The 16,469-nt window shown below is 41.3% G+C and overlaps 1 protein-coding gene across 3 annotated transcripts in view; it reads left to right on the top strand.

The window, feature by feature from the left end:
• Window positions 1-16,469, top strand: part of EPSTI1 (epithelial stromal interaction 1) — an 83,206-nt gene that overhangs the window by 40,370 nt on the left and 26,367 nt on the right. For 2 of the 3 annotated variants that reach the window (XR_005832816.1, XM_040623130.1), the window contains exons 7-8: window positions 6,633-6,726; window positions 14,629-14,661. Coding sequence is in view for 2 of the 3 variants with exons in the window: in XM_040623130.1 (XP_040479064.1) it covers window positions 6,633-6,726; window positions 14,629-14,661 (127 nt within the window). In the remaining variant the exon portion in view is untranslated. The remainder of the gene's footprint in view (window positions 1-6,632; window positions 6,727-14,628; window positions 14,662-16,469) is intronic. The other variant, XM_040623135.1, reaches the window with a different exon arrangement.

Raw genomic sequence — 16,469 nt, forward strand, 5'->3', positions numbered from 1 at the left:
AAATGGCATTTGAACTGAAGATGGAGGCATGAGAAAGAGTGAGCTCTGCTGAGAACCAGGGAAGAAGGTCCTAGGCTGAGAGAACAGCACACGGTGTATTCATCAATCTGAAAGGGAGCTGGTATATTGGGGTTGAAGTGGAGGATGAGACAACCTGAATTTGCCAAGATAGGCAGGAGCCAGACAGATCATGTAGGCCATGGCACAGGGTCTGGGTTTTATTTTAACTATAGGGGGCAAACCCTCAGAAGCTTTTTTATTCTTTTTAAGAAATGATTACCATTTGCTGTGTCAAGGATAGATTTGAGGAGGCAAGAATGGAAATGGAGAAGCTAGAGACAACATTACTGCCTGAGTCCATGTAGGAGTTGGTGTTGGCTCAGTTTAGAGTGATGTTTGTGTTGGTGAATTTCAAGTGAAGCCAATCTACCCCACGACTCCTCCATCCTCCTCCACGCCTACCATCTCCAAACACCTGATATGTTATTTTTCTCCAAGTTTGATTCACTTGCTCTGGTACACCTGCAGAGAAAGCAAATGGTTGACTTTATCTGAGAAAGAGGAGGAAGAGAATTAAAGGCATTTGTAAAGGAAAGATTGTAAAAATGGACTGTGGGCTCTAAGCTGCCCAGTAAGTAAAGATGGGTGGGAACTGATGGTGAGAAAGGGAGAAACAGGGGTTTGGAAATCTTAAAGAGGCTAGAAAATTATTCTAGTGAGGAGGTTTGTGCAAAGAACATGGAAGGATAGAAAGTTCTGTCCAAGAGTGAGATCTGTCATTTCATATGTTGGAGGGAAGATATTTGTTAATGATGATAAAATCTAGGGTAGGACTCTAGGGGTATGTCTGGGGCAGAAGGAAGAGCTACTGGAGTTGAAGAAATTAAAAAAAAAAAAAACAGAGCCTGGGGGCTGGGAGGCAGGGAGGAGATCAAGGACTTCTATGTCGCTGACAGTAGTTGAGATAGGGAGGAAGGCTAGTGGTAATGAATGAGAGCTGGTTGACCGGACAGTATAGAGTGTGGCAGTAGCAAAGAAAGGAAGAGAGATAAAGTTACAAAAGTAGTATAGCGTTTTGCAGTAAGATCTTCTCCTAGCTTCCCCTAATGTTAATATCTTATATAACCATAGTACAATTATCAAACTAGGAAATTAACATTGATATGACACTACAGGCTTTATCAGAATTTCACCAATTTCTCACCAATGTTCTTTTTCTATTTTAGGATCTGATTTAGGATCACATAATATAATTAGTGGTCATGACTATTTTGTTTCCTCCAATCTGTCTTTATGTTTCATGACCCTGACACTTTCAGTCAGTACTGGTTAGTTACTTTGTAGAATGTACCTCAAATTTGGGTTTATCTGATGTTTTCTTATGATCAGATTGAGGTTTTAATTTTCAGAATACTAAGAAGTGATGCTGTGTCCTCAGAGCATCATATCAGAGGGTACATGATGTTGATGTCCTCATTATTGGTGATGTTAACTCTCATTACCTGGTTGTGGTAATCTCCACTGTAAAGTTATTTTTTCCCTTTGTAATTGGGGGAGATACTTTAGGACTATTCTAATATCCTGTTATTCTCAAATTTTTCCCCACTGATTTAGCTTTGAGTGCTTATAAGTATATGAATGGTTTTTGTTCACACCCACTTACATGAAACTGACTCAGGCAAAACAGTATCTGTTTAGTTTATCCGATAACCCATATTGCTAAGCACAAAGCAGAGACTAAGGAAATATCTGTTGCCTGCACAAATGCATGTGGGAATATAAGAATGATTACTTGCTCACCTAAACCTCACAGTGGGGAAGTTCAGGTTTGTGAAGCTATTGTGAAAGACAGGAAGAATGTATTGTTAGATAGTACTCATATAGAAGGGCTTCTAAGAAACACTGAGGTTTTGTTTTCAAATGCATGTGATAGCATGATTTAATCTTAAGTCAGAATCACGTGGACCTAAGAGAATTATGCATATTAAATATCCATCTGTATGGCTATAGTAGTTCTCAAGATCACCAGGGGTGCTTCTGAGAAACACAGATTCTCAGATCCTACTCCAGGCATGCTGAATTAGAAAGTCCAAGTCTTGAGTCCAAGAAGCACCATAGATGATTTTCATGGTACCAGCCTCACACAGGTCTTCCTATTGGCATTTTGGAAATTATTGTTCTAAGGAACCTAGAATTCCATGTGTAAAGCTTTTCCCCAATAGGCACCACAATGGTATGTATGCTTTTTCTCTTTTTGAGAAACATTTCAAAATCACAGAAAATATGTATCAACCACTAAAGTCATATCTAAGATTTTGCTTACATGTGGTTCATTTTTAAAAAGAAATTTAAATGGCATAGAGATGGATGAACCCTTTCTCTGTTCTCCCCATCCCTCCATCGTTCTCCTCGCAGTAACAGGTGTTCTGGTATGTAACATTTGTCACTGCCCTTCAGCCAAAGACCACCAGGGATACACCTGTAGTTGAACATGCTGGGCTTATTACTTATTGCAGATAAAGAAAACACACACCATAAGAAAGGTGGGATATCTCAGTAAGGCTGCTAGGAATACCTGATTAGGATTTAGGTTTTGGTTGGGTAATTTTGGGAAGGGTCTAAAGAAGCAGGGGATTACGCTAGATTGTGTGTTATCAGCATGTGGGGACAATTCTATGATTGGGTGTCTCAATAAATCTTACCTATAGGAAAGACAGCCTAGATGAGTATAAAGCTGTAATTGGTAAGGAAGTCGCCGTTCATTTAGCAAGATGGGGGATATTTGGTAATTTGTGAGATGTATTTGTGTGAAATGGATGATCTATGGGACCATTTATGTCCATTAGTAGAACAACATGGCTTAGTTGGATTAGTTTGTAATAACATTGAGGTGTAGATGTATTAGAAGAGTTCCCAGAAGTCTTGGGCTGCTTTTCTTTTTCTCGTCATGTACATTTTTCCAATTTTATTACATATATATGAAACCACACAACCCCCTCTACTCACATATTCAGATTATTGTTTTGTGTCCTTCAGATATTTTGATCACTGTATCATACTTTTACAACTTTTTCTCCCCCACTGGATACTATTTGAACCACATCAATTCTTGACATAGATCTAGTTCATTTCCTTCTTCTTTTCCATTCTCATCTCCCCCACCCCCTCCCACCCTCAGATCCCTCTGTCTTCCTTCTCTCTATCTCTGAAACTCTTACAAATGGTGCTGGATTAGATGACCCTGTTCAGGTGTCTTTAAATACCTATGCAAGAGTTTCTCTAGAGTAGGCACCTAGACATGATGTATATATTCAACTCCACTAAGTATTGTCAAATTACTCTCTGAAGTGGTAACACCAATTTTTCCTTCCATTAGCAATTTAAAAAGGACCAGTTTTACAAGACACCCTCCCTAACTCTGGAAGGTTATCATACTTTTTTATACTGTGGGCCTGGGTAGCTTCTAGAACTGAAAGGAAGACAAAGTCAAGGATGAACAGATTCTTCCCCATTTCTCACCTTCCCCTCCCCCAACTAAGGTTCTGAAATACCTAAGCAGCCTAGCTGAATCCTTGAGAATCCTTTTTTTTTCTCTTCTTCAACTCTTCTTGGCTCCCTCTTATACTTTTGAAATTGATCACCTGAATTGAGAAATGATTCTCTTGCATATATTTCTTTGTTGTGTTATGAGGATATACTAGGTGCTGTGATAGACTTTATATATAGATTGAATAATATGGAGGGGTTTTTTTCTTGCTTATTTAAGGCATGGGTGAACAAGTTCAAGTGGAGGTCCCCTCTACTCATATATTCAGGCACCAAGACAATATAGGCTCTCCTACCTTCAATATACAACTTTCAAGTTTGTGCTGGGGGTTATCTTGACTCCAGCCAGCCAGAAGGAGAAAAATGTGTGGAGGGGCATGTGTGGGAAGTTTATAATTAGTTAGTCCTTGAAGGGGTATGCATCACTCCTTTCCATGTTCTACTGGTCAAGACTCAACCCTGTGGCCAAACTTAACTGCAAGGGAGGCCAGGAAATATAGTCAAGTTGTGTGACTAGAATAGGAGAACATGAATTTGGACATTTAGCAATCTCTGCTGCAACTGGGCTATGTTGAAGTGTGGTTATCCTGAAGACACATTTTAGGATAAGCTATAGGAATCACCCTAAAAACAAGCAGGAAGGACCCTTGAAGATCTTAAGTTGGACATGAAGGAACTAAATCTTCAAAACCAAGTTTGAGTTATTGAGTTATTGGCAGTCCTTTCATCAGTTCTGTGGAGAATAAAGGAAGGGGTCCTCTATTTACACTTGAGTTAGGGTCCTAAAGCAAAAGAGGATCATCCCCTCAGTAGGTGGCAGAGTCACAGGGATGACAAATGACAAGAAACTCCAAGGGAAAGGTGACTTGGTGCTGCAGTCCAGGGTTCTTAGTCTTGTTGGACTTCCCACCAGGAGATTCTCCTACTTTTGCCCTCAAGGAGGTTGTGTATTTTATTTTTATTAAATATGACCACAGCTGCCTACAAGGATCCCAGTTCAGTATGGAAATTAGACTATATACCGAGGCATGGTACTAATAGTAGAGAAATACCAGTTAGTTAGTAATTTGGAACTTGGCTTGTTTGTATAGTTAATCTTTGGGAATAATCCGTATTCTGCACAGACCCCTACTTGTATTCTTGTGATAGTCCTGTGACCCTGTCATTATGATTTAATCCTGTGGCATAAGTGGGGCAGTGATAATTGGCAGAAGGGCCATGGCTAGTGGTTGGCTCTGCAGCTAAGTGCTTGGCACTAACAGTTAAGAAGCAACTGCCGGTACACAATGCAGGGCTGCCGGTCAACTTGGCCTGAAGTTCCTTTCTTGTTTATCACCGTGTTTCTTTTTCACTGCTTTTCCTATGTCTGAACTCAGCTAAGGATATTCAGAAATCTCATCCAAACTTCTGGCAACTCTCTTAACACTTTTGACTGATGACTTCATAAAGCCCCAGACAGTGGGGCAGCTTCCAGACTCTGCGACTTCATTAGTCTCCTTGTCTATTCTGGGCAAGATAAGCAATCCTAGACAAATGGAGAGGCTGTTTGTCTCAACTGCTGAAGCCTTATGTTTCTCAGGGTTATGTACGTCGCTTAACTTTTTGCTCTTCCTTTCCTAGCTCAAGCTTCTGACCTTGTTCAAATGCCATGTTCTATCTAAGTAATTATTTGAAGTCATGTGGGCATCTCTGTTTAATTTTGAATTCCTTGTTTTGATTTTCCCTTCACTGGATACCATTTATTTTTACCAGACCAGTTGTGTTTCCTTTGATGCCCACATCTTAAGTGTGTGATGAACTGGATCTTAGCAGTAGGACTAAAATATTAGGGGGAAGAAGAGGGGATAACTGAGGGAAGGAGGCAGGCAGAGAGCAGGCTGCAAGGGGCTGGTGTAATATAAATTAGGCCTCCATGAGGTATTTGGTTGGGAATATGAAATAAGGTGGTAAAAATCCCACAAATGACAAGAGGAAGGGACAAAGGAATGGAGATCAATGTCAGGCAGCATGGGAAAGTCATCGAAGTAGGGGCTAGGAAACAATTCTAGTGTGTTCTGCTTGACATAGGGGAGAGGAGAAATTGGGGTGATGGTTTTTTTTTCCTTTTTTCAAAGATTTATTTATTTTTTGAGAGAGAGCGAGAAAAAGAGCAAGGGAGGGAGAAAGGGAGAGGGAGACAAAGAATCTAAGCAGACTCCCAGTTAAGTGTAGAGCCCGACTTGGGGCTTGATCTCATGACCCTGAGATCATGACCTGAGCCAAAACCAAGAGTCTAACGCTTAACTAACTGAGCCACCCAGGTGCCCCCAATGGTTCGGGTTTTTAAGGGAAAATCAAAGAACTTATTAAAACTGAGGATATTTCTAGGCCAATCTTTCTGAGCTAAAAATAGATGTCAGAAATGCAGGCCAGACCATCAGCATTTCTTACTTTCCATGGGAGGTACAAATCAAATGTGAAGCTGTGTGTGTGTGTGTGTGTGTGTGTGTGTGTGTGTGTGTCTGTGTGTCTGTGTGGAGAGAGAGGGCCCATTGCTGCTTTCAGAATCCCAAAGGGCGGGGGGTGGTCCATGATCCGTATGTGGTTAAGAGTTACTGTATTGGAGGGGCTATGTATCCTGAGAGCAGTCAAAGCCATGAGGGAAATGAGAGGAGAAAGTGGGTCAAGGGCCATGTGAAACCAGTGTGGAATGAGAGTCACAGGGGACCCAGTGTACCACAGCTCTATCATGAAGACTAAGTGTCAAGCTTTAAATGCTCAGAAGGGAAATTAGAACCCCACACTGTAGAATCTGAGAAAGCATTTATCTCCATGTCAAAGTACACGAAGTAGAAAATATGAAATCATAGGTTCACATTCCACAACCCTAATTTTATATTTTTCAGACTAATGTTCTTCAAGAATGTGGTCTTGCAATAGCATTTTGTTTTGGTTTTCTACACTACCTTGTTCTCAAACTCACATTTTGTTCTACTCAGGAGATTTTCAGTCATCACCCAATAAAAGTCTAGGCTAGTATCCAAAGGCACAGTAAATAATATTTCTATTTTCATGAAGGCACTAACACCTGTTTGTGTTCCTGCTAGCAAAACTGCTGAGTTCCTTAGCAGACTGGATGCAGAGTTGCCAGACAGAAGTACCCATCAAATTGCTCTTCGTGATCCACAGTCTTCAACTTGGGTAAGTGAGATGCCATTCAGGGTTGCCGTCTGGTACTTTATAAAGAAGCATTTGGTGAATGAAGACTAAAGGCATAGAGTGTCCTTATAACATAGATTGTTGGGACTAAAGGCAGATGACCTGATCTGAAACTTTGACTTCAACTGTTGCTTCCTTCAGCTATAAAACAATGCTGTACTTGTTATCTGCATTATGGGCACCTTTCAGCCTCTGAAAAGACTTTGATCTCACCTGGTCATCCATCTATTTTTCTATCCTTCAAATTTTTATGTTTACATAAGGTCTCCCAAGTGTATACAGTTTCTGCCTAGAAGGACTTTAGTTAAGTGAAGAAGAAAACCATCGTTATAAAGTGAACAGGTGAGTGTAGAACATATAACAAATAGAAAGTTAAAGCTTAAAGGATGAGTCAGTAACGTGAAGAGTCATTCCAGGTGTCAGGAATAAGAACATAGAAGCAAGAATTAAGGTATAATGGCAAGAAAATGCACAGCTTATGTTAGGGAACAAAAGTTGTGCAGTTTACTCTTCTAGAGAAGGCTGGAGAAGGATGCAAGAACCATGAGGAGAGTCAGGTGGCAATTTGGGTGGAGTAGTTCATTGTGTAGGCTGTCTTGAGTTCTGCGGGATGTGTAACATCCCTGACCCCTGGGCACAAAATGCTAGTAGCATCCATCAACACATCCAGAAATGCCTCACACGGGAAGCTTGTGGTGCTCCCGGCAGAACACCACTGCAGAAATTTGTATGCTGCATTGGAGAACTTGAACCTCATTCTGTGAGTGCTGAAGGTAGAAACATTTTCAGGGAAGGTTCAAGGTCAGATTTGTATTTTAGTGGAATCATGCTGGTAACCATGTGAAAGATGGCTCTAAAGGAAGACAGAGGCAGAGAGGCCTGTAAGAGGCTCTGTATTAGTCCAGGCAAGGAACGATGAAGACATGAAGTAGGGCAGTGGCTGGGAGGGGATGAGAGCCCAGGTCAGAGAACCACTTAGAAGGTGAAGTTGGCAGGGCCTTGATTATTGACTGGCTAACTGGGGACAAGAAAGTGAGTGTAATTAAGGATGCTTCTGGGAAAGGGTTGTAGTTGAAAGAAAAGATAGGTTTAAGTTTTCAAGAGCGTTCACTTCTCCAGGGTTTGGGTAGGTAAATGAGATGTTAGAGAAACCTGATCTTCATTCCTCCATCCCCCTTTCTCTTTAGTGACCGTGTTTTAAAATGTCAACAAGACATTATGTTACTCCTTAGGGAAAGGTCATTATGCTCTTACAAAAGTTTAAGTGTTCCTTATTTTTTTGTCCACTTCTAACGTGGTGTTCCAAGTCTAGATTTGCCACAGGTCCTGTCACATCCGTCATCTCTTCCCTCACTGCAGGGCACTAGAGGAAAGACTTGAGAGGCCGTAGCTAGTAGAGCTAAATCCTGTGTAGGACAGTCCTTGATGTCTGTCCAGATACCCTGTGGCTGTGAGGGAGGGGAGGGAAAACAGGAATTGGGTAGCTTTATCAACTGGGTGCTTGGCTTCTAGGGTGGTCTTGATTCTGTTTGAGGGCTTCCTGAATCCTGTGGTTTGAAACATGTGGCAGAACTATGTGTGCCTGCTCAATTGATTTTTGGCTCGTTTCTTCAATTTAACAGGATCATCCTGAATTTTAATATTGTTGTCCAAAACATGAGTCATTTCTCCCAGAGCTGTGTTTTCTGTGGATTGATTAGTGCATTAGTCACACGATCCTCAGAGCTATTAATAGAAAATATGGGGCAGCATTGGGCCCAGGATGGTTCTTTATGAGCTGCATTCAATAGCTGCTCCCCTTTCAACACCAAACTATTAATAATTTGTCGGTGTTCAATATATTTAAGTGACTTTTTTTTTTTTACCCATATTGTACTCTTCTCATTCTGTCTAATCCCTATGCATAGAATGCCTCTGAGAATGCTCTGCAGAACCATTGCTAATGCTTTAGGAACATCCCACATATACAGGGCACTTTTGTGACGTGGAAAGAAGACACCAGCAGTTTGCCTCAACTATAGTCAGTGTATAGAACGTGAACACTGTGTGGTACCCATTTATATGGGGTATGATGAGCTACAAGGTTTCAAGTTAAAAAAATTTTTTTAACATAATAACTTTTCTGAGAAAATTATTCTTATCACACTTATTTAATTGTGGATCTTCCACGGGCAGATGGGAATTTAAGAAATACTATATAATTCCATCAAGACTACAAGAAAATTCCTCTAAGTGACACACAAGAGAACTTCAGACAAAAGGCGCAGTGTTTACTTTCACATGGGTTGATTGATACAGTTCTCTGTACTGTGTATGTGTGGTCAGAAATGCCACCATCATCCTGCCTTCTCTAATCATTATCATTGAATATTTCCAGTTATATACTAAATGGTTTCGAGTCCACTTCATTGCCTCTTGCCTCCTCTTCTACAGAGAATAATAACGTAAAAAATCTCATCCTGTTGTTCCACCGTCCAGTGGCTCCCTGTATCTTCAAAGATAGAGTCAAAATGCTTTAGCTTAAGTACAAAGCCCTTTCTGCCCTCTGCTCCCTCCCTCTCTGCATACCTTTCTCTACATAGAATATAGGTCTCTGCTACTCCAAGTATGGGGTCCGTGGACCAGTAGCATGGGCATCACCTGGGAGCCTATAGAGGTGTAGATGAACTTCAGGCCCCACTCCAGACCTGAATAGGAAGCCGCTTTTAAGCATAGTCTTTGGTGACTTGTGTAACATTACATTGGGGGACCCTGCTCTATAGCTCATGCCTTTCCAGCCATTTCCTCTCACTTCCGCTCCTTGGAAGTCCTAGTGCAGTTTGGTTTAACTTTTATCCATGTGCCACACGTTTTTAAAAAGTCAGCATTTAAAGACATGGGTCCCTTGCACCTTTTCCACCTCATTCCCACTCCCAATATTTTAAACTCCTTCTATTAATTTCCTATTGCTTATAAAATAAGTCCTGGGGGTGTAATGCACAGCATGGGATTCTAGTTAACAATACTGGACTGGGTATTTGAAAGTTGCTAAGAGAGTAGATCTTAAAAGTTCTCGTCACAAGGAAAACATTTTGCAACTATGTATGGTGACAGATATTAACTAGACTTCTTGTGATCATTTTGCAATATACACAAACATTGAATCATGTTGTACACCTGAAACTAATATAATGTTATGTCAGTTATGCCTCAATACAAAAATTTCCCATTGCTGCTGTAACAAGTTACTGCAAACTTAGTGGCTTAAGGCAGCACAGATTTATTCCATTTACAGATCTGGAAGTCAGAAGTCAGCAGTGAGTATGAAGGGGCTGAAATCAGGGTGTCAGCAGGGCTGGCTTCTCCTGGAGGCTCTAGGGGGGAATCCGTTCCTTGCCTCTTCTAGCTTCCCTTCGGCTGCCAACACTCTGGCTCCTCAGCACGTGGCTGCATCTACCCTCTGCTTTCATCCTCACATCACTTCCCGTTGACTTTCTTGCCTTCCTCCTGTAAGGACCCTTGTGATGACACTGGGCTTGCCTGGATCATCCAGGATCCTCTTCTATCTCAGAAACCTCGATTTCTGCCAAGTCCCTTTTGCTATATAAGGTGACATTCACAGCTTCCAGGCACTGGGACGTGGACATCTTTGGGGGGCCATTATTCATCCCACCACAATCTCCTAGCTGTTTATTTGGATTCATGTATCTCTCTCTTTTTTTTTAAAGATTTTATTTATTTATTCGACAGAGATAGAGACAGCCAGCGAGAGAGGGAACACAAGCAGGGGGAGTGGGAGAGGAAGAAGCAGGCTCATAGCGGAGGAGCCTGATGTGGGGCTCGATCCCATAACGCGGGGATCACGCCCTGAGCCAAAGGCAGACGCTTAACCGCTGTGCCACCCAGGCGCCCCTGGATTCATGTATCTCTTAATGTATAGATTGCTATTGCTTGACTAATCAGGTTTAGATTTTGTTAATTTATTTCTTCCCCTCCATTCTCCTAATATAACTATTCAGTATTTCACACTTTCTCTTACTATGACTACATAATTTTTTTCTCACTGCCAAGCCAGTTAGTATACTTTACATTTTCTTTTACAACTTTTCAAAAATTTTGTTTTTAACATTTGCTTAGTTTTCTCTGAACATTTATTTGACTGCCTTCCTTCAGATTTTGTCACTGTTCCACCAAGTGTCTCTGATACAAATTTCCACACAATTTTCCATTTTGCGCCTGTCAGATAACTTGTCAGTTTCGGGTTTCTTTCCCTCCTGAACCGGCCCTCTTGCAGCAGTCTCCTGCCTTAACCAGGACTGGCTGTTCATTTGGCCTCCTACACAGCTGTTGTTCTGGGACTTTCCTTTCACAGAATGGTTCTCAACCTCATCTACACATGGGAATCACCTGGGGGGGCTTTTAAAATTCACTGATGCCTGGGTCATACCCCCAGAGATGCTGCTGTACTGTGGCCTGGGCTTCAGGGCTTTTAAAGCTCCCCAGGTAATTCTAATGTGCAGCCTAGGACAAGGCTCGCTGTTTTAAGGTCATCTGGGGAATGGCTCTTATTTGCTTTCCTGTGTTGGGTCCCCTGATTCCTGGGTCTCCTATCTTCTATTTTCTTGTTTTATTTCTTTGTTTTGATGGAGCGTGTTATTTAGTGGCTTCCCAAGAGAAGGTGCATGCTCGGGTCATTGCATGTCTGAAACCATCTTTATTCAGCCCTCACACTTAGCTTGTAATTTTCTGCTAAGTATTCCAAATTAGAAATAATTTTCCTTCATAATCTGAAGGCATTGCTATTCTACCTTTGAGTATTAGTTCCTGAGAAATCCAAGGCCATCTGAATTTCAGTCCTTATGTATAAGGGCTTTACCTTGCTTCCCCCGAAAATATTTTAATATCTCCTTTTTTTTTTCTGGTATTCTGTAATTTTGTAATGATGTGCCCTAGTATGAGGGTCATTTATATTCATTTTCAGTCTGGAAACTCATTTCTAGTTCTAGATGATTTTCTTGTGTTATTTCTTTGATTTATTTCCCTTCATTTTCTCTAAGGAATTCTTATTATTGAAATCCTAGGCCTCCTGGATTTATTTTCTTCTTTGTGGGAAAAAAATATTTTTCTCCTTTAATTTATCTTTGACATTTTTCCCCTCCTTTCTGGCATATTGGATTAGACAAATCCCCAGTCCTTTCCCTCCTGAGCATCTCCTTTCCTGTCCTGTGACTGCCACACACACACTTCTGACAACAGACGTGTGGGGATTTGCCTCACACCAGCCAATTCTGTGACATCAGCTGGGGGTCCTTTGGTTTAACTCAGTTCAGACACTATCTACCTGGAGGTTCCCACAGGTTAAGGGCTCAGTCCCACAACATTGCCCTCCCCTTCAGGTGCCAAACTGCAAGTAGTAGGTCTCCAGGTTATCCACAACTTCTGTCCAACATGGCTACAAATTGGGGGTTCCCATGGACCCTTCCTGGGTTCCCTTAATTTGGTAGAGTAGCTCACAGAACTCAGGGAACACTTATTTATGTTTACTGGTTTATTAAAAGATATGATAAAGGATGCAGCTGAACAGCCAGATGAAGAGATACATGGAGTGAGGTCTGGGAGTGTCCCGAGTGCAGGTGTTTCTGTCCCTGTGAGTTGAGATATGGTCACCCTCTCAGTGTGGATGTGTTCATCTACCTGGAAATTCCTGGAACCATCATACTTTTGGGATTTTGTGAAGGCTTCCTCACATAGGCATGATCAATAATATCCAGCCCCTCTCCCCTCTCTGGAGGGTTGGAGGGGACAGGTCCGGAAATTCTAAGCTTCTAATCATGGCTCGGTCTTTCTGGTGACCAGTTCCCATCCAGGAGCCCATCCAGCGAGCCTCATTAGAACAAAAGATGCTGTAATGCTCATAACACTTAGGAATTTATGTGGGTTAAGGAGCCCTGTGTGAGGGATGGGGTCAAAGACAAATATGAAACCACAAGATGCTCCTAATGCTCTTATCGCTTAGGAAATTACAAAGGTTTTAGGAGGTCTGTGCCAGGAACGGGGGCAGAGACGTGCGTGCGCATGTGTGTATACACATATTTTTTTTTTCTGTTATCTCACACATTTTTTGACTATCTTCTTGATATTTTACTGGCCACCTTTTTATGGGGGGAGGGAAGATATTTTTATTTTCCAAGAGCTTCTTTCTTCTCTGTTGCTTTTTAAAATAGCAGCCTATTCTTGTTTCATAGATAAAATATCACCCTTAGCTCTCAGAGGACCCGGTGCAGGGAGCAGAAGAAAACTTCAAAGAAGGGGGCCCAGAGGCTCACTACTCAGTATGCAGGATTTCATACAGTCCTTTCACTCTCCACCTGGGGTTTGACCACCGCGACCTTCCGTGCTAGGTGTGCCTGGTTTAGTTTATCCAGAGAATACCCTTCTGATATACTGTCAGGGTTGGGAGAATTAGTGCCTGAATTTTCGGGTGGGAGCAGGCATAGGCACTTTCCTATCTTCCATCTGTTGTCCTCAACAGCTGTTTTGTACTTCTTGGGCCCTCATGTTGCTCTGTGGAGAAAACCGTCTTCTTGTGAGTATCCTCCATCCCAGACAGGATGTCTTTCATTTTGCTCTTTTCAAACTCTTTTTAGTCACTTACTGATTCTTCATCTACTCCACCTTCCTAAATTTTTGTCTGAAAATACAGATATATCTTGGTTTCTAAATGTAGAGTTTGATTCATTTTCTCCTCTGTTTAGGGTAATTTTTGAGAGAAAGATGGAACAGAAACATTTTTATTCCACCATCTTGAAATGGGAACCAATGCATGGGTTGAATTGTGGTCTCCCCGCCCCCACCCCAGAATTCATTTGTTGAAGTCCCAACCCTCTGTATCTCAGGATGTGACTGTATTCGAGATTGGGTCTTTACAGAGATAATCAAGATAAAATGAGGTCATCAGGGTGAGCTGTAATCTAACAGGAGAGGTGTCCTTATAAAAACGGGAAATCTGGACACAGAGACAGACATGTACACGAGGAAGATGAAGTGAAGAGACAGGGAGAAGATGGCTATCTACAAGCCAAGGAGGGAGGCCTAGATCCTTCCCTCAGAGACCTCAGAAGGAACCGACATTACAGATACCTTGATTTTAACTTCTAGTCTCTAGAACTGTGAGACAATAAATATCTGTGTTTAAGCCCCCAGGCTGTGGTACTCTGTTATGGCAGCCCTAACAAACTAATGCCATGCTATTTTTCATTTGTTCACACAGTGCCCTTCCTCCTGCTTTGTCTGATTCATGTCACTCTCTAAACACAACTTAGAGTCAACCCATTTTGAGAAGGTGGTTTTTTTTTTAACTATTTTATTTATTGATTTATTTGTCAGAGAGAGAGAGAGCACGCACAAGCAGGGCAAGCAGCAGAGGGAGCCTGATGTGGGGCTCGATCCCAGAACCCTGGGATCCTGAACTGAGCAGAAGGTAGACGCTTAACCGACTGAGCCACCCACGTTCCCTAAGAAGGTGTTCTCATCCAGTTTAATTAAATGTCCTGTTTAACTTCTTCTGTCGTAATACCCATTATGCTATACTGTAATCATCATTCATCTTGTCTGACTTCCACACTAGGCTATGAGGTACCTGAGGGCTGAGATCATGTCTCACAAAGTGCTTACACATAGAGGCTTAAATATTATTTATTGAATGAATGTATTATAAGCATAGTTTTTGGGGCAGGGTAAGTAAAAATGTATATTTTAGTTGATAACAAAAATTTAGTATTAATATTATTAAATTAATACTTAGGGATAGAAAAATCATGTGAATACAATGACAGAAATTGCTGGGATTTAGAACTAAGAAAAATCGTGATTGAAAGTTTTTTCCTCCCTATTATTTTTGAACAGAAACTTCCTGTCCTGCCTGGGAATCACAGCTGGGTAAGCAAGAATTAGGACTGCAAGTAACTTTGAACTTTTCATAGTTAGGGAGCCACGTGACTTCCCAGTTTCTGTGCCCTTTTAAATGACACTTTGTGTCTAATCACTGGTTTGGTTTGGTTTTTTTTTTTTTTTCTAAGTAAGAAACTAGGACCTGTATTCTGATAAAAGACCAATAAAGTGGTGAGGTTTAAAAGGAAGTTATACAAATAGAATTTAGGTTTCTCACTCAATCATCATATCTGCTTTAACTAAATATTTTATTACTCCTTTTAATCTCTTGAGTAGAAGATATGTGCCCCTTGTCCATTTCCCTCTTTCAGGTCTTATGTGGAATATTTGTGATAAAGGCTAGCCTTCTCTAATGTGAAAGGAAGGGGTCATTAGAGAACCACTCTCCACCTTCAATGTCTTATCACAGTCCTCTTGTGTTTAAGATTTAGATAAGAGAAAATCCTAGGATATTTTGCCTGTCTAATGAAGCAGGGTTTGAATATGTGAGGGCTTTCTGAACACATCTGGAGTTCCACTATTCTAATTAGTAGTGCTGTAGATGATACCATTCCAAAAGCCTCTCTCCCTTCCTGTCAAGTGCTTACTATTTGATGGAATGTGGGGTTTTATAGTGACAGAAATGGGGGAATGAATTAAGAAGTGCTTGAGAAAAATTATAGTAAGGAAAGCGGGGGGGGGGGACCAGCCTTCATAAGCTTTATGGGTTATTAGTCCAAAGAACGAGGCCTGAATTATGTAGTGTGCGGCCATGATGCTGCTGGTAGTTTATGGGAACAATGGCATTTCCTACATATTAGCTTACCAGGCTGCCCTCTCTGCCTCACAGAGGGTGGGCTACAAATCACTGTGAGCACAGAAAGTGTATGACAAATGAACAGACAAAATACTTGAAATCTCATAAATTCCAGAAGGCGCATCACTGTGCCAGTGTGTGAAACCCTGTCGTGCTGGGTCAGTGGGACTGGAGGGCATCCTACTGTGTGTGCTGGTTCTCCTAACGCTGCCCCTTGAGGCTCTAATTCAGCCACAGGTAATGACTCTTGTGCTTCTGAACAGCCTTTGTTTTCCTTCTCAGAAATAAAAATGAGCTTCAGGTACCGATGAAGGATGCAAAGACTTAGAAAGAAATGCGTCTCTGGAATTCTGTGGTATCAATCACCAGTTGCCAGGCTATTTAATAGGATACCATTAATGAGCAGTCGGCGTATCAGTGCTTCTAAAGTCACTGTCTCTATTGCTTGTCTCTGAGAAGAACTGATCAGCTATTTGGAGTCTATATAATTTACAGAAGAATATAGCTTTATTTGAGAGCAGTATCTTTCCTAGGCAGGGCCCACTCTGCAGAATTTACATGTGTAAGGCATTCGTTGAGTTCCCTTTATGTTGGATATGACAGCATTTTAGCTGAGCAGCAAAGGAGTAGCAAGGGCTGAAGGAGCTACGCTGCAAGCAAGGAGGAGAATGGTAGATTCAGGGCTTTGGAGTCTGATAAACTGCAACTGGAGATCCATTCTGGCCTTGTGGTCCAATCAAGTTATTCCACATACCCAAGAACTTTTCCTTATTCACAAAAGGAGGATAATATCTACTTCCTAGAATTTAAGGGTTAAATTAAGTAATATAAATGTCTGGCAATTTAATGCATTGACACTATTGTAAATGAGGTAAAAACTATAGATTTTTCTCCTCCTTGATGTGCTTATTCTTAGTCTATTTTCATCTCCATGCTCTCTCCTTACCACAGTCTAGTTGGAATTGCTGTTAGTTAGTTGGAATATACTTGAAATAGAGGA

The sequence above is a fragment of the Ursus maritimus genome, unplaced genomic scaffold (genome assembly GCF_017311325.1).
Source record: "Ursus maritimus isolate PB19 unplaced genomic scaffold, ASM1731132v1 scaffold_10, whole genome shotgun sequence".
Taxonomy (NCBI): domain Eukaryota; kingdom Metazoa; phylum Chordata; class Mammalia; order Carnivora; family Ursidae; genus Ursus; species Ursus maritimus.